This window comes from Ovis aries, chromosome 19, assembly GCF_016772045.2.
Source record: "Ovis aries strain OAR_USU_Benz2616 breed Rambouillet chromosome 19, ARS-UI_Ramb_v3.0, whole genome shotgun sequence".
In the NCBI taxonomy this organism is placed as follows: Eukaryota; Metazoa; Chordata; class Mammalia; order Artiodactyla; family Bovidae; genus Ovis; species Ovis aries.
In genome coordinates, this window is record NC_056072.1 from 12764344 (window position 1) to 12784327 (window position 19984).

The 19984-nt window shown below is 45.6% G+C and overlaps 1 protein-coding gene and 1 long non-coding RNA gene across 6 annotated transcripts in view; one reads left to right on the top strand and one right to left on the bottom strand.

The window, feature by feature from the left end:
• The window catches only part of MOBP (myelin associated oligodendrocyte basic protein), a 44774-nt gene extending 31681 nt beyond the window's left edge, over positions 1-13093 (top strand). For 2 of the 5 annotated variants that reach the window (XR_006057146.2, XR_006057147.2), the window contains 3 exons: positions 286-505; positions 9998-10069; positions 10174-13093. Coding sequence is in view for 2 of the 5 variants with exons in the window: in XM_042236528.1 (XP_042092462.1) it covers positions 286-325 (40 nt within the window). In the remaining 3 variants the exon portion in view is untranslated. Of the gene's footprint in view, positions 1-285; positions 2800-9997; positions 10070-10173 lie in introns of those variants that run through there. The other 3 variants (XM_042236528.1, XM_042236530.1, XR_006057145.1) reach the window with 2 other exon arrangements.
• Positions 1-19984, bottom strand: part of LOC105603379 (uncharacterized) — a 96611-nt gene that overhangs the window by 63833 nt on the left and 12794 nt on the right. The gene's annotated exons all lie outside the window — the stretch shown is intronic.

Sequence of the window (19984 nt, forward strand, 5' to 3'; positions counted from 1 at the left end):
ATGATTAACAGCGAAACAATAATCACTGGATATAAAGACAGAAGAGTTTTTAATGAACATCTTTCCCAGGCTTGGGCACAAAATATAAAATATTATAAAATAAAAAATATTGGCCAGATACTTCCAGAAGTGAGAAATTAAAGAGAGATTTTTAAGGCTGAGTTTACCAGATGTGATCACCTCAAAGGTAGTCTATAAATCTACAATTCTAGTAACCGAGCCCTGAGAAAGGACACATCCCTCAGCGATGCTGAGGGCTCTTCTGTTTTTTTTTTTGTTAACCAGATTGAAAAGGAGGACCAAGCCGACCCCTCGGAAGAAGTGATGGAGGACTTTCAGGTGAACGGTTGGCCTCAGCTCCTGGACTCACTGCTTCTCGACGCACGTGCCCTGGGACAGGTCACCCGGCTTTGAATATGATGCAGGGGCCGCCACCTGCTGATGTGGCCACAGCCGATGCCCACAGTCCCCGTGGGGCGGGCGCCGCCGGGCAGCCTGCCTGGAGGTGAGAGGGGACACCTCTGTGCATTAGGCTCCAGGTGGTGGGTCCCCACAGCACCCTTTGGTCTCAGCTACAGTCCTGTCCCCTGGAGGATGTATACAGGCCTCCAGGATCTCTGGAGCAGGACGGCCCCACTGCCAGCCCATATGTTGTCCTCCAACCTCAAGACCCCTCCGTGCCTGGCGTCTTGTTGCCTAGGCTGACTTGTAATCCTGGCCTCCTCCTTTGTCATCAGTCCTCTGCCTGGGCTCCTCTGTCCCCCTGCGCCGTTTGGTCTCCGTCTGACCTCCTTAATCAGTCCCTGTGCTAGCTCACAGTCAGAGGCCCAGTTGGCTTCAAAGAACTACAAGTTCTTTTGTAGTAAGACATTAGGCTGCCAAATGGTCCGGAGATGCACGGAGATTCCCTGGGAGGGTAGGAGCTGTCTAGTGGCCAGAGGAGGCCAATGTGCCGGGTCAGAAGCTGGAGAAAAGTCTGAGGAAGGCACTCCCTCCCACCCTCAGGCCCCTGTCTCCAGCTTCACACAGCGATCTGTGGGTGTCTTCTCCCGACCCACCCTGGGTGACAGCAAATACTCTCAGGCAACCGTCTAAGTCCAAGCCCTCTGGACAGTCTCAACTCCAGCACTATCTGCTCTGTAAAATGTGTAACCCTGTGCAAGTAATCTGGGCTCAGTATCTTGCCCGCCTCCCCTCCCCTGAAGGCTCAGAGACAAGGCTGCTAAGTCGGCCCCTTGGGAGGCAGCGAAGCTATTTTCCCCCCTCCCCACCTCAGGACACAGGCAGACCCCAGGCCACCTTCGCAGGGCCAGAAAGGGTGCTCAGAGAGTTGCTGTTCTCAGGCCATGGAGTCCCAAATTCCTGGGGGAGGGCTGAGACCTGCCCCCCCTACCCCCACCCCCGCTCTCCGTGCCTGGACCCCTTTATATACTATAGAGGGATCAGGAAAGCTAGGAGAGGAATTTGGCCTTTGGGAGAGGAGAATCAAGCCAGGGGAGGGGTGAGCTGGGGCAGCTGAGCTGTCCAAGACTTCCCTCCCTGTGTGTGAACCCACTCCGTGGGGTGTGGAGGTCTGGAGCCAGTTATCACGGAGCAGGGTTGGGGTTGACTTCTCATCTCTTCGTTTTGATTTGCTCCCTCTATCTGTAGCCCTAGGCTCTTGAAAAGGACTTTTTGATCTTGAGGATGGGCTCTTGATCAGGGCCATAGGAACTTACTCCCTCACTCCACTCTGGTTCTACTACACACCCCATACATATGCACATGTGGGGGGCAGTGCCCCCAGTAAAACAGAGGACCCTCAGATCACCTGGTGCTCCTGCGGATTGGTGTGTGTGTCTCTGTGTGTGTGTGTTTAGAAACTTGGCTTTGGGAGAATATCTCTGGGCTTGTCTTCGCTCCCAGGCACAAATACTGGAGAGCCCCTCTGAGTTCTGTGTCGATCCCACGACCCTGGAGGACCCTGACCGCTGAAGCTGATCATGAGAGAAGACCACGGTCCCTTCAGGGCCGACCGTGATGTAGGATTCCACTGTGAAACCCAGCAGCGGCCTTGTAGGAGCACCCCTCCTTGGGCTAGTTTCCTTACCCAGCTCAGAGAGGAGGGGTGGGAGGAGAGAGTTGAGGGCATCCATCTCTCTTCAGGCTCGAGTGGGGTCCATTCCAGAAGGCTATTCCAACTTCTTTCTGCCAGTGTGACTACTGGTTTCTAAAGCCGGGGTTGAAGGGTGGAGGATACAGGGAACAGATCCTCCTCCCAGTCCTCCACTCCTCCCTTCTACTCATGAGGCTGGAGGAGGGGAGGCGGAGCCAGGCCCCAACCCCAAAGGGTACAGAGCCTGTTGTTCTTCCAGACTTGGTCCACTTTGCTTGCGACTCAGAAGCCCTTTCACTACCCAGCAGGATCACACTGTCTTGCCTCTTTCTGGTGTCTGCTTTTGTACGTGTAAGTGATATGTTGTCCTATCTGTTAGTGCCTGTGCCAACCTCAGGGCTCCGTTCTTACTGTTCATTCTGCCTGTGATGTTCTGGCCCAAGATCTTTGCACTAATGCCTTCAACTCCAATACCATGTCAGAGAGGCTTCCCTGGGAAGTCAGTGTGGTTTCCATAGTTATGCTCTATCGCATCGCTCTAGCAGTGATCACCTTCTTGAACCATCTTGTTCATATATTTACTTGTTTATTGCTTGGGACCCCATCTCCTCCTAATGTAAACTCCACAACTGCCAATACTTGTTTACTGCCACATTCTAAGTCCCCAACACTAGTAAGAACTCAATAAATGCTTGTTGACTGAATGGGTGTTTGTTTGTTATTCTTAAAAAGTTCAGAGAGAGAAGTCAAAGGTGTCTACTGTGTTCAGCAGCAAGGAACCTTCTAGGGTGTGACTCTGTAGGGAGTCCTCTGTGAGAGTCCATGGGAGGTGAGGACAGAAATTGGGGAAGGAAGATGCGACTCCCTCAACTCAGCCCCACCAGGAAGGGAGGCAGAGGAGGGGCCATAGCAGGGGTGTTCCATGAAGCCAGCTGACACCTGGCATGTTGAATGCTGCTGGGAAGGAGGCAGCGGAGTGGGTGTGAGGAGGAGGAGGAGATAACTGGGGGAGTCAGGAACTGAGCAAACTCTGGGAGACAGGGAAGCCTAGCATGCTGTAGTCCATGGGGTTGCAGAGCCAGACACAACCTAGCGACTGAATGACAGGACGTGAGGAGGCTGGCGAGAGGAAGCCAGGGCACAGGCGGGGGCATCAGGCGCAGGAAGGGGTTCCTTCTCATCAGAGAAAAGGAAGGAGAGCATAGGTTCTGGCGGGTTTGCAGGGTCAGTGACGGGAGCCTGAGGCAATTCCTGCCCATGGCTTTGATTTTCTACTGGAGTAGGAGGGAAAGTGCCCTGTTCACAAATGGGGGTGATGGTGGTGCTGTTAGGGGTCAGAGATATGAGGAGAGTGGAGAGGATTATAAAGAAATCACTTTATCTAAGGTCTTTGAAATCTTCTTAAACCTTTCTCCAGATGAATTTCCTTAATTAAGTTATAGTTCAAGGCAATATCTTGACACTAAATTGTTGTCTATAATGTCACATTTAAATGTGAAATCTAAGATCTAAATCTGAGACTCATGTGGTCTCAGGAGGAAGATGGAAGAGTTGGAGAGGAAAGGCAGAGTTTAATCTTCCCAAAGAATATAGAATCACAGGGAAGCTTTCACTATGGGAAGCTGCAAAAATGCTGACGCATCACAGTGAGATGGGGCTGTGCTATGGGGCAGTAAATTGCTGAGTGTCCATCTAGGTTGCTGTTCAGACACCAGAGAAATGTGAAAACTTATTCTCCCAGGAGAGCTTCTTGCCTGACTCCATAGCACATATGTCAGCCCCATTAATAACATCATAACGGGTACTTACTATCTCTACTGAAATAAAATGAAGTATTTTTAACAGACAAAGATGATGCTGTTGGCCCCAAAGTGGGGCGTTTTATTTCCAATTCGGTGAGACTTTGCCTGCTTATTCTTCTTATTTGTAACACAGGTACACACTTGCAAGAATGCTGGGTAAGGATAGTGATAAATTTTTTTTGTTGAGTATCAATTATATATCTATCTGGGGCCACATAGAGTTTTATGTTTGTAAATAGGAGAAGTTGGTTATGGCCTCCATGGCCATTGAATCATGACCTTGACCTTATTGCTATTATGTCGCAAAATGGAAGTTGCCAAACTGAGCTTGGTGAAACCCTGGGGTACTTGGAGATGCCACCGTATGAGATAAGCGGGAAGTAGAACCAATATGGGTCCAGGCCACCTCCATGTCAACTAAAGCAGCTTTTAGGGTCTATGTCGATTTCTAATTTTATATAGATAAAGGGTCCCACTAGGGTAAAAGAGTCAAACAATCTCTACTTTCATAGCTAAAGCAGAAAAAAAAATTTTTTGGCCTTGCCATGGGGCTTACAGGATCTGAGTTCCCTGACCAGGGATTGAACCTATGCCCGGGAAGTGAAAGTGCCAAGTCCTAACCACTGGACCAGCAGGGAATTCTCAAATATTGACAGAATACTTATGTTAGTAATTTTCAAGTGATTTCTTGAAGAGTGTGTTCTTTGGCAATGACATTATAGATTTAGGTTCAGTTGATGGGTAAGGGTATTTCAATGACTGCTTATTTCCTCTAAGGCAACATTCATCTACCACCGAGTTGAGTGTTTTGACTTTTGATCAAGGTTTAGCCAACATTGGATGAGCAAAAGAACATAGATTAGCCAATAGTTCTGATAATTATTTTCCTTTTAAGCAAATTGATATAAAAGTTTTATATTCAACATGGATCATACTCAAACTCATCTCTGTTGCACAAGATACATTAACTGTATAAACTATATTAATAGTACATAAAACAGGTTTGAGGAGAGTGGAGGAGATGAAAGGGGACAGCTCAAGGGGTGGTCTTCATAACAAATCAAATATCTATCCGATTTGAGTCATTTGGTTCAAAAAGATCTCTTAACGATAAAACTAAGTTCTGAGCTGTGCTCAATCTCTAAGTCATGTCCGACTCTCTTTGACCCCTTGGACTGTAGCCCATCAGGCTCCTCTGTCCATGGAGTTTTCCAGGCAAGAATACTGGAGTGGGTTGCCATTTCCTCCTCCAGGGGACTTTTCCCAACCCAGGGATCAAACCCACATTTGCTGTCTCCCCTCCATTGACAGGTGGGCTCTTTACCACTGAGCCGTCTGGGAAGCCTGAGCTCTAAGACTGTTCACAGTGGATTTTGAAGCACCCCAACATATCCCGAGGCTGGAATCCTGGGGGAGCAGGTGGTAATATCAGGAGAAGCTCCTTTCTAGAACCCTAGGCTGCATGTATTCTGTAGCGAGAGAAAGACAGATAACCTCAAGTAAGGAGAGTCAAGAAGGAGGGTGCTGTCTCAAGGCCAGAGGCTCTAGGTTTCTAAACTTTCCTACAGCAAAGAGATATAAGCTCGCTAGGAAGAAAGACTGGGGATGTGTGGGTCCATGTTTGAGAAGGTGGCTGATGGCAACGTTAGTCATTTATGTGTTGAGTTAATGGCGAACTCCTGGTGAAGATGGGAAGTTATTGGCACCGGCATTAGCTAAGCCACCCCTCCCTGGAGAAAGTTAAGAGCTCTTGGGGCCATTCTTTGTCAGTGAAGCCACACCAGGGCCAATATTAGTTGCAGATATTTTATCAGATCCTGAAAATAGTTCCTTGGCTCAGGAGGTTGTCCAAGTGTAGCCCCTTGTTGACCACCAAGTAAGTCTGTTTGATTAGTGATAAAGTGGAGAAATCCCCATTGTGTTCACCATTAAGGAGGGCTGGGTAGTCTGTCATTCAGAGAGTGTGGGATTCAATAGACATTCTATTGAATAGGCAGTTTTTCATCAAGTCATGTTTACAAATCAAAAGCAAAGCTTTTCCTGATACCTGATAGGTACCTTTACCCAGGTGGTAGCCCATTCACAACTAATTCACTTGTAGGCATGCCTCTTCCATAGCAAGAAGCAAGTGAAGGTCACAGTGGGGTCAAGTGCCCTAGTACTGCTAGGGAGTGTGCTCAGGGAGCCTGAGCTCCCAGGATGTCTCACTGATGGGAGTTACTTAGTGATCTTCCTGGATTTGGTTAATTTCTGAGACCTCTGAAGTACATCCATCTTTGGCTTTGCTATCTGCAATTCCTGTCTCCACAAGGCAGCATCTCTTTTCTCTCCAGGAAGAAATCTTGATGCATCAGGAATAAAAATTCTGGTTTCTTGGGCTTTTTTTTTTCACCACATGGTGATCTAACAGATTTTTACATAATCTATCTTCACTATAATTCATCTTCTGTTTCTTGAATTCTCTGTGAACATCCCCTTCTGCAGCTGACAGCTTCTGTTCTTTCTCTTCTGGCTTATAAGCTTTGTGAGTCAGACCTTTTAACAGAATCTTAGTTTTCTGCTGATGGAGATCATTAAGGACCTCTTCTGCCAGCTGCAAGATTTTGCATTTATTTTCAACCAGAGCTTTGCCTGCAAGCAATGAAAAAGAAAATCATTTTCCAACTCTTTTTCTTCTAGCTGATGCCTCGCTGACACTTCATTATTTGGCTTGGAATGTAAATAGTGTCTGTTTTCTTCAACTCTTGTTAATGTGGATTTTCTACTTTCCTTTTTTTTTTTTTACAATGGTAATCTGCCAACCAAATCTTTATTTTTAAAATTATCCCGTTCATTTCCTTCCCTATGATTTTTCTCCTCTGATCTTTCATGACTAGGTTTGAGCTGCAGAGCATATTTATTGAGAACTTCAACGCCATTATTTTTCTAAGTCACAGCTTCTTCCTGAGATGTGAAATCTGACTTGATTTGCTCACCAGTCCCCATGGCCAGGGCTGGGAGGGTAGGAACAGCAAGGGGCAGAAGGGGATCACCCTGCCCCCTCCAATGGCTGCCTTTCCTTCTAGCTCCTGTCTTCCTTTCATCTCTTTCCCATCCTCATCTGTTTTTCTACAGTTTAAATTCACAGAAGATCTTGGTGCTTAGATTTCTAGCAGAGCTACTAACAGTTTTGACACATTTTTATTGCTTTGGGTTTCACAATGTCTTCCCGGCCTTCTCCAGATGCTCTTCTCAGTTGTTCATGGAGATTCTACCCAAACCAGCACGTTGATTTGCGCAGGTCTCCACCCTCAGGTGACCAAGAGTGATGCCGAGAGGGGTGCGGACTCACACCCAGGCTCCAGGCCTCTCCAGTCCCTATCCTCCACTTCCCTAACTGGCCTTGCCAAGGTGCCATCATGCCAGGCTCTCGAGTCACGACGGTTGTTTCACTACTGAATCTGCCTCCTTAACTTGCTTTCACCCACGGTTTTAATTTGCTGCTACCTGCATCTTCTCAAGTCTCCAAAGGTCCTCCAAATACCTGAATCCGCCTCCTCAGATGACAACTCCCTTTTCTTCTGGTGTACGCTTCCCTTCAGTGAGCTCTTGAAGTCCTAGTAAGAGAATGTCTGGAGTCCAAAGGGAGAGCTGGGAGCATCTAGCACCAAACTGGTGTGTGTGTGTGCGTGCATGCGTGCGTGCGTGTGTGTGCATGTGTGTGTCAGAGACAGATAGGGAGACAGAGACAGAGTCTTTCCTTTTTATGGCCTCTTTCCTTCTGCTGCTTCGGGTGCTCTGGGGAGGCTGGCTCCCTTCCTCCCATCCCCTGACTCCCTGTCACCCCTGTGCTGAAAATCATGTGCAGATGGTGGGAGGTACAGGGTTCCCCGGCAAGGGTAAACCCACTGGTGTTTCTTGCCCACACAGAAGGAGGTTTGGTTGGCACGTCATTCCGATTCCCTCTCTCTTTTGACTTGTGAAACTCATGTTGCTGTGAAAATGGAGAAGCTTTAGTGTGCATATATCATCCAACAAAGTTTCCTAAAGCTGCTTCTTAAAGCAGCTCTGTTTTTTGACCACTTCTAACCCCTACTGGGATAAAGCTGATTTAGAACAGTATTATACAGTGACTTTCTCCTACAGGGAATTCATTATGCCAATGAAGTTGTTTAAACAAAGACACTGTTTACATGGGGGGCAAATCAGCAGGGTGTGTGTGTGTGTTTTCCCTTGCTAAATGGAGAGCTCATTTTGCCTCAAAATCTCAGCCCCCATTAAAACATTTTAGAGGACTACCTGACTTTTGCTCTCCACCCATAATTTTTAGGAGCCCTCCTTTCACATACGACCCTTGAGCAGTAAGCACTTTTATATTTATACCTAAGAGATCAAAACAAAAGGGTCTGTCCTCAAGTTCACGGATAAGTCTGCTCATCCCCAGAGTCATCGGCCAACAAGGTCAATATTTGCTGACTGAGTAAATAATGAAAATATATTGAAAAAATTATTTAGAGGCTTACTGAGTAGTATGTAAGTAAAGACTCAGAAATGAAAATGCCAACCAGCAGGCAGAGGGCCCAGATGACAACCTGAGATGCTCAAGGTCACAAAGCTCTTTCAGAGACTGGCAGAGCACACCTAACAGCGCACGGCCATCTCCCCTCATCCTCCAGCTCGTTTACTCAGGGATTACAGCTGTGACTTTGACAAATAGGCGATTATTTTCCATGCCCTGGCCCTTGTGAGGAATAAGGCATTTTACTGGAGGGGCTGTAGCCAGAGACTCTATGCCACAGAAAGACCAAATATGAACTCATGTTATCAGTTCAGAGTAAAAGAAATGGGCAGAGTCTTTCCTCTGTTGCAGGGCCTTCTGTCTCCATTAGAGTATCTAAAAGGAGATAATGATGTCAGACCCCACATACGGATCCTTGCCACTGTTCCACAGAGTAACTCTCACAATCAAGGTACCTGATTTCACTTAAGCTATGGCTTTCAGAAAATAAGAATCTACTGAACTAAAATTCTTCGGTTTTTCAAATCATTTTTCCTCTGCCCTGAGCAATATACCTATGAATATTTCTATTTAGGCTTTATCCACAATGAATATAAAGTAAGATTTCATTTGAATATGTTAACCTTTCAGTATAATATATATGTGGATTTAAAAAAATTATCTGATTTCTAAACATATATTCAGTTTCTTGATATTTCTTATCTTGCCATCTACACCTTTACTTTGCAAAATTTTAATACCTTCACATAAGAGCAAATATAGTAAATTGGTAAGTTTTTCAATTGCTGGCATTGAAAGTAGAGGCTCAAGGAAAGTTTCAGGAAAATGGACAAAAATCCTGGATTCTGGAAAGGGCTTTTATAACAAAAATGGACTCAGACATGTCTTGTTTCTCATCAGCTGTACGACTTGGGTTAAGTCATTCAACTCACCAGTGTCGTGGTTTATTTGTGAACGGGAAAGGATGATGCCTACCTTTCCTTCACTTTCTCACAGGGCTACTGTGCAGAGTGAAGAAGATGAACTTTTTGAATCTAAAAGATTTGGCACACTAAGATGGAAATAAATTTTTGGAGGGGCTACTTTCAGAGGCTAGTTGACAGAGGTCGGCTTATCACTTTTCATTCATCTAGAACGCCAGGAACTTGACTGCTATGATGACTGCTGTGATCAGAGTCTAGCCAGTCTGTTTATTGATACAGAACAAGGCCTGGAACTGTACTGGGATGAGAAGAGGATATGTTGGTCCCCTACTCTGGACCTAGACATGTCTAGGGCTGAGCAAAGTGAACAAAGTTCCCTGAGGTAGGGCAGGCTGTCGGAACAGGAAATACATGGCTAACCAAAGCACTTTGCCTTGCCAAGTGGTATTTACAATCCTAGAATGAGGCGAAAGGGCACTGAACAAAGGAAAGGCCCAATAATGTGGCCAGAAGGCGTGAGGCTCTAGAATTTGCCCAGCTTCAGACACCTACCCATCCTTTCAGTCAAGGAACAGTATCTATTTGTGAAGAAGGTGGGGAGGTCAGTTGCACAGACGCAACCACTGGGAAAATGGAGTTCTCATCTGACAGGTTTTTTTTTTCCCCCCTCCCTCAACAGCATTTTGAAAATACTGTCCTGTGGTCTGTTGACCTCTATAATTGCCAATGAGAAATATGCGGTCCTTCCATTGTAAGTAAATTGTATTTTTTTCTTTGGTTACTTTTAAAGATTTTTCTCTTTGTCTTCACTATAATGTCACTAAGTATGGATTTATTTTTATTTATTTTGCTCAGGACTCAAGTTTCTCTCAATCTGAAGACATGTATCTTTCTTCAGGGATGTGTAATAAAACCACAAGATATTGTTGTACAACCACGGTAAAGGCAAAAAGAAAAATTATCAGTTGTTGGCCAGGATGTGGGAAAAATTCAAGCCACCATTGAGAATTTATAAATTATCACAACACTTCTGGGGTGCAATCTGGGGGTACCAGCAAAATAAGATTCTGTATAGCCTATGATCAAGTGATTATGATATTAGGCACCAATCCTGAGAAAACTTTCATTCATAGAAAAAGGAGATACAGGTACATCTGTTCAGTGAAGCATTGCTTGCCATTGGGGGGCGGGGAGAGAAAGAAATTAATCAAAATGTCCATCAATAGGAGAATCAATAATGTAATAGCCAATAAGTAAATCCTGGACAGCAGTTAAATGAATCAGGTATTCTCACACCAGGTAGATAAATTTGGAAGACAAAATGAGGAATATAAAAAATAGATGGTAAATGGAGTGATGCCTTATGTATAGATTTTAACCACCCACAAAGCAATAATTGTCCGATATGCAGAAACAGTAAGACCTCTCACTCTCTAGACTGCAACAGAATTTTTTAAAAAAGAGAGAGAGAGAGACAACAGAAAAGGCAATCCAAGAAACATCTATCCTCATGGAAACCAAAAAGAAGGTTTGAAATAATTCCTGGCTTGAAGAAATAACAGAAATTAAAGGCTGCATAGAAGTGGTCAATAGTACTAGCCAGACACAAATGTGCTTGGGGAGGTAAGGGAGACAAATGACCAGCCTGGGGTCTCTCCAGGCTTAAAAGTCTTAGAAAACAAAGATACTTGTTTGGAGTCCATTTTTTAAAATCTGAGTTGAACTGTGGTTTCTGACAGGGGAAAAGGGGAAGCGTTAGAATATACTCCTCCCTCCCAAGCTTCCCTTGGTGACAGGCAGGAAGGCACAGTAGAAGATAATGGAACGTAGTAGAATGTGGAGGGATGTAAAATGGGCAGCATTAAGTGGAGGGAAGCTCAGAGCAAGGAGGGCGAGGGTACGTGGGCCTGCATGGCGCTGGGGGCTGGGACGGCCAAGCATGAATGCCTGAGGTACCAACAAGGCCACAGACCCATGTCCCTGAGTGGGCACGGCCAGGCGGAGCCAGGCGTGAGGGGCACGTGAGGAGCTGGGGGAGCGATGCCAGGGGACGTCCTGCTTGAGGCGGGGGCTGGGTGAGAGGGAGTGCCGGGAGCCGGGAGGAAGCATGCGAGACTCAGATGGGCTTAGCTCAGGACGCCATCCTCCCGGAGAGTGGAAGTCGGCCAAGTACTCTCCCGAGGCAGCTGGAAGGACAGAGTGCCCTGGCTTCCTCACGTAGGGAGGTCCCTTCTCGGTGAAAGTGGTGATGTTAATAACAGGCAGGGAGTCGAATGACACAGAGCTTTCAGATAGAAATGCTTCCTGCCTACATTCAGGTGCTAAATGACCAACCAAATGAGAACCTCTAATGAACAGTTTCCAACGATGAGAAGGCCGAGTCATTACACTCCTGGGAGTAACGCCCGGGTGCCGTGACAGACGCCAGAAAGAGCACATTAGTGGGCCAGCCCCACTCAGACCCGGGGAGGAAACTTCATGTTCTCTTAGCTCGTTGCAGATCTTGCAAAGCCAGACCCCATGCTCCAAGCTTGCTGGGTTCTACCCTCCATGTCATCCAGGAGATACAACAGGGTTACTACAGAATGTGACACTGAGCAGAGAGCATGGTGTGTATTAATTCATGTAAGAAACTGTATATCAGCACAGAAATGTTAATAACTAGAAATGACTGGATTCTCTATGTTGTCTGTTGTGGACACAAAGGCCACTGGGAGGTGGATCAAAAATATCTGGAAATTACTTGAAACTGATGAATAACTAAACAGAATTATAACTAAAATGTACCATAATCCAACTGTATTTTTTTGTCTTTTAACGATTGGTTCTGCGGCGCCCTGTGCAGTGAACATTACAAAAATCACACGAAGCTCCAAAAGCTACTCTAGGTAAATTTCTTGAGTGGGAATTCTCAACTGTAATGTTTGGCATATTATTCTAATAGTTCTGTATGTTAACTGATTTTGTTTTGACATTTTGACTGGTTTTGGGAAGACTGTGGTGTGTATCTGGAATTGTCTTGAGACATGCTTAAACTGTGATTCTCTGGGTGGAAAGTCCTGGTTGATAGTGTTTGCCAGTTTCCATGCTGTAAATACTTCCATTATGGCTGACTGCAGGCTACAGATGCGGTATCACTGAGTGCAGAATTGGGAAGAGGTGCACGACGTTGATCCTTGTGAGTTGGTATAGGACACTGTATATACTTGTGGCCCTGTGTAAAACTACAATTTTTTACTAAAAATATTGCCCCATAAATATACAAAGGCATTAGTGAAAGGAAAAATAAATTCCAACTGGGAGCTCAAACAGAGAAAACTGGCGGAGGATTTTTTGAAAAACTTTGTCTATAGTCTACATTTTATTATTATCTTTTATTAAGCATCTATGTGTCACCCTGAATGTTCTGAACTCTTAGTTTCTTTGGTGTTCCCCTGGATAGAGGCTAGGGTTCCCTCTCCTTTCAGATATTGGTGCTAAGACGATGCTGACCGAAGAATCGATGGGACCTACTCACCGTGAAGCCATTTTCAGGAGGGCCGAGCTGATGGTGGAGGCAGAAGAGAAGACACAGAGCCTCCTGAGTTTGGGGAGGCGATGCTGATATTTAGACGTATGGTTTGGTATGATCATGTATTACTTTAAAAAAATTAATGCTCATGAAAACAAGAAAAACCAGTTGTTCAAAAATTGAAAAACAATGGAATAATAAACTCTTCTATTAGAGTAAGCCAAGAAGAAATTTATTAAACTTGAGATGAATCGGAAATTTCAATAAGAATCCACGGACATGTTTTTAAAGGAGGCTTTATCTGTTCTGTCCCTGCAGCGATTTATGCCATTGGATATTTTTGCTGCCATCTGTCAAACTCCAGTCAGAAAGTAGGACAAGCTTATTTGTAGAATAGTGCTTATGGTTTCTAAAACTATTCTCCAATGAGAGGGACAGATGCCCTTGGGGGATAGTTGACTCCATATTTCTGGGCAGGGGGAAAATTGAGGATTCGTTTGTAAATTCTAGATGTTGAAAGAAAGCAAGGTTTCATCCACCTGCGGGGAGGGAGGTGGGAGGGGGGTTCAGGATTGGGAACTCACGTACACCCATGGCGGATTCATGTTGATATATGGCAAAACAAATACAGTACTGTAAAGTAAAATAAAGTAAAATTTAAAAAAAAAGGAAGAAAGCAAGGTTGCATCTGTAGCAACATGGGCGGACCTGGAGACTGTCATCCTGAGTGAAGTAAGCCAGAGAAGCAGAAATAGCGTATGACGCCCCTCATGAGTGAAATCTAAAAAGCAGTGACACAAATGAGCCTACAAAGCCGAAAGAGACTCCCAGACTTAGACAATGAACTTATTCTCTAAGTTTGGCGGGGGTAGGAGGAAGGACGGGGGGAAGGGCTAGTTGGGGAGTTTGGGATGGACATGTACACACTTCTGTATGCAAAATGGATAACCAACAAGGCCCTACTGTACAACACATGGAACTCTGCTCAATGTTATACGGCACCTGGATAGGAGAGGAGTTTGGAGGAGAAATGGATACATGCATATGTATGGCTGAGTCCCTTCACTGCTCACCTGAAACTATCACAGCATTGTTAATCAGCTATACCCCGAGTGAAAATAAAAAGTTTAAATTTTAAAAAAAGAAAGCAAGGTTGCCTTAAGGTATCAGAGTCATAAATCCATAATGGTTCAAAAGAGAAGATAAAACAGAGCTGCCTGAAAAAAATACAGCCAGTCTCTGAAATTGTTTACTGAAAAGGCTGTGTGTATGTGTATGTGTGTGTGTATGTGTGTGTGTGTGTGTGTGTGTAATCGCTCAGTTGTGGACAACTGTCTGCAACCCCATGGACTGCAGCCCACCAGGCTCCTCTGTCCATAGGATTCACCAGGCAAGAATACTGGAGTGGGTTGCCATGCCCTTCTCCAGACTGAAAAGGCTATATGTTGATTAATAAAAATTATGTGAGGCCTACACACAAGCAACAGTCTGAAAATGCAAGAGACTGTCTTTTCCTATAAGGAGATGTACTCGTAACAGGACATACTCATGAGACAATAGCAATATTCAAGATCTCTGTGACATGTGGTTTATTTGATAGAAAAGTGAATTGGAGGGAATCAGGATTTTTCATGATGCCAGGGGTGGCTTTTAAAGAGTAGTTTCTCTTATCTTTCCAGCAATAAATTACAGTCTTTCCTAAGTACTGCCCACTGTGGTTGCATAGTGGAGAGAGGCACCCCTGAAAACTGCTGGGTTTTTAGTCAAGTAGTCAACACACATGCGCTGTACATGTCATATACGTCATGCTGCTTATGGCCATTTGGGCATCACAGGTGGCACAGTGGTGCAGAACCCACCTGCCAGTGCAGGAAACACAGGAGATGCAGGTTCAATCCCTGGGTCAGCAAGACCCTCTGGAGGAGGGTATGGCACCCCACTCCTGTATTCTTGCCTGGAGAATCCCACAGACAGAGGAGCCTGGCGGGCTACAGTCCACGGGGTCACAAAGAGTCGGGCATGACTGAGCACATGTGTGCGCATGCTCACACTCACACACACATACACACACACGTGACCATTTATCCAACAATGCTTTGCTTCGCACAGGCAGGGGCTCTACATCCTATTTCTACATTATTTTTACCGCCCTGTGACTGGTTGCCTCAGGTGGCAAGTCAGAACCAGCTTCTCTTCCTGCAGTAACCCTCACCATGTCTCACTAGAAGAGGAGAAAATCTCATAGATGTCAGAAAAATGTTAAGTGGACCCTGAAGAATAGACAACTCTGAATCGGCAATATCAAATAGAAAGAAAGCATGCTGGTAAAGGGTATCAATGCTAGTTTTAAAGTAAGGGGAGAAAAATAAAGGGAAAATGTGCCCTAGAAATGTAAATTTTAAGTGAGCTTCTCTTTCTAAGGAGACTTTAAAATTAAGGGAGTATAGAAGATAAGGGACAGAAGGTAGAATGACAAGGGATAAGCTTGGTCATGAATAGATGGAGAGAAATGCCTGCACTAACCCCAACCAAGAGCACAAAAATCAAGTGGAAAGCAGATCACTACAGTGTCAACTGATGTCTATAAGAACTAAATGTATGATAAAACAAATGAGAAAAAGGTCGTTCAGACATGAATTGGTGCTTCTGAGAACATCTGGTTCTGTGCAAAATCGGTATCTTAGGCATAGACTGTGCTTTACAGAAAATCGGAAGGAACCCACCTAGCAACAGGTTTATCATCAACAAAGGAGAGCAGGGTGTCAACCATGCGAGGAGGAGGTCATACCCTCTCCCCAGAGGAGGTGCTGTGGGGGTGTGAGGGGGGCTGCTTTGAGCAAGAAGTCAGTGGGCGGCATCAGGAAGTAACGGGCGGAAATTGGAGGCTTTGGGCTTTGTTTCAATGTGTAAGTCCAAGGATGGGTGTTTGTGAGCCTCTGAGCACCGTCCATGGTCTGTGTCAATCACGCAGGGCTGTGTCCATCACACAGGCCTGGCAGCTTAGTCTCCTCTGCTCTCCCATGGGTGTCCCTGTGAGAACTCACACCAGGGGCTGGGTTCACAGGGAGACAGCCCGCTGCTCTAAGCAAGCTGCCCTTGTTCCTAGCGTCTCTGAAGGAAACATGAGGCTCCTGAAGACAGGGTGAAAGGGAAGCCTGTCGCCACGTGAGCGTGGTCCCCGTCTTGGCTCTTCAAGTCTCTGAACATGATTTAAGGGATACGGCTCTGGCCCTGCTGAGCCTCTATGGTCTGGATCTAGTAAAAATAATCCAGAAGGCTCTACCTCTAGACCTTCGCAGAGCAGAAGAGACGGGCGTCCTTGCAGATGGGAATGTCGGCATGAAGAGAAGGCAGATTTAACGGGAATTGCTGAGGAAGCCTGGGGGGCCAACCCCACTGTGATCACTCAGGAAATTCCAGGTATTTTGTTGGGACTTGAAGTTTGTTTTGGGAGCCTTAATATACGTTATCCCATTTCTATAATCACAGGCCGCTGAGGTCATAGTCAGAATAACATTTCAGATACAAATTCTCTCAAATCTGCGCCTTACACTCCGATTTCCCTTGCTCTGACAGAATGGATTTTTATCTTGTAGTCTTTTTTTTTTTTCCTGATGTTGCCCTGCTTCTTCTTGGTTTTTGCCATCACCATCTGAACTTTGTGTGGCCCAACCCAGCTTTCCCCGAGGTCCTGGGCAGTGGCTTCTTCCTGATGCTGAGAGGCGGTCTGCTCCTGGCTTTGTTCCCCTACCTAAATTCTATTACCCACGGGGCTTCATGCCACACTCCCGAGATACAAACACACCACGCTGGTCCTCTCTCACCATGCAGTCCGTCTCTTCTCTGTGCTCTCATAAACCAGTGGGCATTTCACCCCAACTAATTCTTCACTAACATTATTTTTACACAAAATGGATCCCACAGTTTCTTATTAAGAGCCAGTGACATTTTTGAGTCAGAAATGTCCTCATGCATAGGTGTCATTTGCTATAAGACGGTGAAGGTTGTGAAACCACTCCCTTTGTTCAGCCCTGTAGAGCAAGTACAACTTTAGACTTCATATAGTCCAACATGCCTAATTTACAGGTGAAAAGCTGCATCCCTGAGGGGTACACGATCTGCCCCAAGTTTCTCAGAGGAGCTGTGCTGAAGCGACACACCCAGGCTCATTGTTCAAAACACTTTCCATCATTAAGAGCACAGTTTAGTAAGCGATGTCAGTTCTGGAGGCTGTGAGGAGAGAGAGAAGTGGGGAAGAGACTGGCAGGAAAAACATATAGGAGGATGTTTAAAAGTCCAAAAATAGTTGATGAAGGAATAGACTGTAATGTCAAAGGAGTAGAAATTCTTCTTTTAGATAAACTGCCTCACCAGCAAATGACCCAGAGACCCACCCACCTGCCCATCCCTAATACTTCCCAGGAACCTAGACCCTCCTAGGTGAGGTAACACCGTGTACGGTCAGATGGAGGCAGGAAATTTGGCCCCGAGTGATTCAGCTTGGATGGGGTTTAAGAGGCATGTAGAGGGAAAGCAGGTCATAAGGCCACTTCCGTGGAATCAGGACTTCCTCGCAAAGTCTGGACAAAGTTCACTGTACCCAGGAACTCAGCCTGTGGTGAAGTCCCAGAAGAGGATTCAATATACGGTGGAAATACTGCAAGCCCAGTAATAAAAGGAGTGCAGATGCAATCACCCACAGCTTCTGCACCCACATTAGCGGCACTGCTGATGCAGAGGATGTGGAGACAGGAAGGCGGGGGCAGTCCCCGAGTAGGGTGGTGCGCCCACTAGAGTCGTTCCCAGCGTCTTGGCGGTCCTTTACCACACGGGGACCAGCTCACCACACACCGGACGTTATTAAGCGTCTAATCACAACCAACCATGCTTCCAAGTATGGTTTGTGGAACAAACCGAATTGTTCACATGCCCGACCCAGCCACTCACCCATTAGCACAGATCATATAAACACGATTTCCCTCCTTCCACTGACATGTGTTAAAGGTTTACTCAGCTATATCCTGTTGGTTATTCCATAAGATACCATGTTATCATATTTATTCATCATATAGCAATTTAAGATAGTATTTTAGATGAGGAAGAAACAAAGTTGAGAGACTTACCCCAAAGTGATACAGCTGATATTTAGAGGATCTGAGATTCTGATGCCCATGCAAACCCTCTTTTCCTGGTAAATCTCAATAACTGACAATGCTTGGTGCCCCCTGCATGGCTGGGAGGCCTTAGGGGTGTCTTTCCTCAGGATGGGTGATTCCTGCTATTGCTGCCCTCTCTCCCCCATGTGAGTGGCCAGCAAGCTCCTACGTGCTATCTAGCCACTGATGGCCACTGGAGGTGAATCACGGAAGTTGTAGGGTAGTGGGATGACTTGGTTACTCCTCCACACTTCAGATCCAGGTGGGCCAAGACAGAGAGCCACATCGCACAGAGGGGAATGCCTATATTGGGCAAAGCCTGGTGCTCAGCTTTTGCTGGCCAGGCTCCTGGTTTGCACTGGATCCTGATGCTTCCAAGATGTGCTTGATCATCCTTCTCATTCATATGAATAAAAAACAGTCATCATTTACTGAATGCTTATCATGGGCTAGACACTGAACTAAGCCCTTTAGGTATATTTAATCCTCATGATGCTCTGAATTACATAGCTTTATTATCCAAGTTTTGTAAGAGAAGAAATCTATCAGCCCAGAAACATGAATAAGTTGTTCAAGATTCCATAACTAGTCAGGAGTGAAGCTGGGATATGGGCCCTGCAGCTTGGATCCTGGCTTTGTTGACTTCCACACAGACCTGCCATTCCCCAGGGCTCTTGATTTTGCCATTGGATCGACTCCAGACACTGGCCACAGCTCCTCTTCTTGGTTTCAAATCAGTGACTCACAGACAACATGGGCTCCTCAGTCTCCAGTTATGGTTCTGTGTTTTGAACTGGTGATGTCCTTCAACTGGACACCTCCTGGCCACGAAGGTTCCTGAGGCTCAATGGACACATTGCCCAAGTGTTGTGGGCTTCACCCTTCGGTTAATAAACTAACCTCTCCCTCCAGCTGAGACTTATTCCAACGTCAAAAAAGAGGACTAATTAATTTAAAGCCAGGCATGCCCTGAATTGCTATTTGCTGCAAGGATCTCTGTCTAGTCTATTTCCCATTTGCCAAAAGACTTTCCAAAAAGAAAATACAGGTTTATTGTGCTTTGTGTCAATGGCATGTATTATTTAGACTGCACTAGGCTGGCACCCAGTACTCTTGCTGGAATATCCCACGGACGGAGGAGCCTGGTAGGCTGCAGTCCGTGGGGTCGCGAAGAGTCGGACACGACTGAGGAACTTCACTTTTGCTTTTCACTTTCATGCATTGGAGAAGGAAATGGCAACCCACTCCTGTGTTCTTGCCTGGAGAATCCCAGGGACGGGGGACCCTGGTGGACTGCTGTCTTTGGGGTCACACAGAGTTGGACACGACTGAAGTGACTTAGCAGCAGCAGCAGCAAGCTGAATTAACAAACACTGATTAATGGATCAAAGACAATCAAAATTTGGGCCTTGGCTCAGGGGACAATCCTGGGAAGGCGTGTGGATTGGCTGGATACCTCTCCCTCACATAAGTATTTAATACCTAGGATGACAGATACTCTGCCATAGTCAGAGCAGGGCTCTGCCACGTCCTTTCCGGTCAAGTGGAAGGAGGAAAGAGCATGGGAGAATGTAAAGGAAGGCTTTCATGGACCATGAGTAGTACACACAACTTCTGTTCACATTCTCTTGGCTGAAATTCAAACTGCAAGGGAGGCTGGGGAGTACGATCCAGTTATGTGCCCAGGAAGAAGTAAAACAGGTTTTGCTGAACAATGAACGGTTCCTGCTATTCTACTTCTGATAAGTAATAGTTTACACACTCATATTTGACTTTGTTCAGTTTGTTCTTTTGCATTTTCTTGATGTCAGTTTTATATAGTAATAGTTTTCTACTTCATTGTGTTTTTTCTTAAGTCTTCTATGGAAAGTGGCAGAAAGTTAAAAAAAATGAATGTAATAGAATGTAGATCGATTAAGTTTGAACACACCCTCTCACCATACACAAAAATAAACTCAAAATGGCTTTAAGACTTAAACATAAGACATGACAGACACCA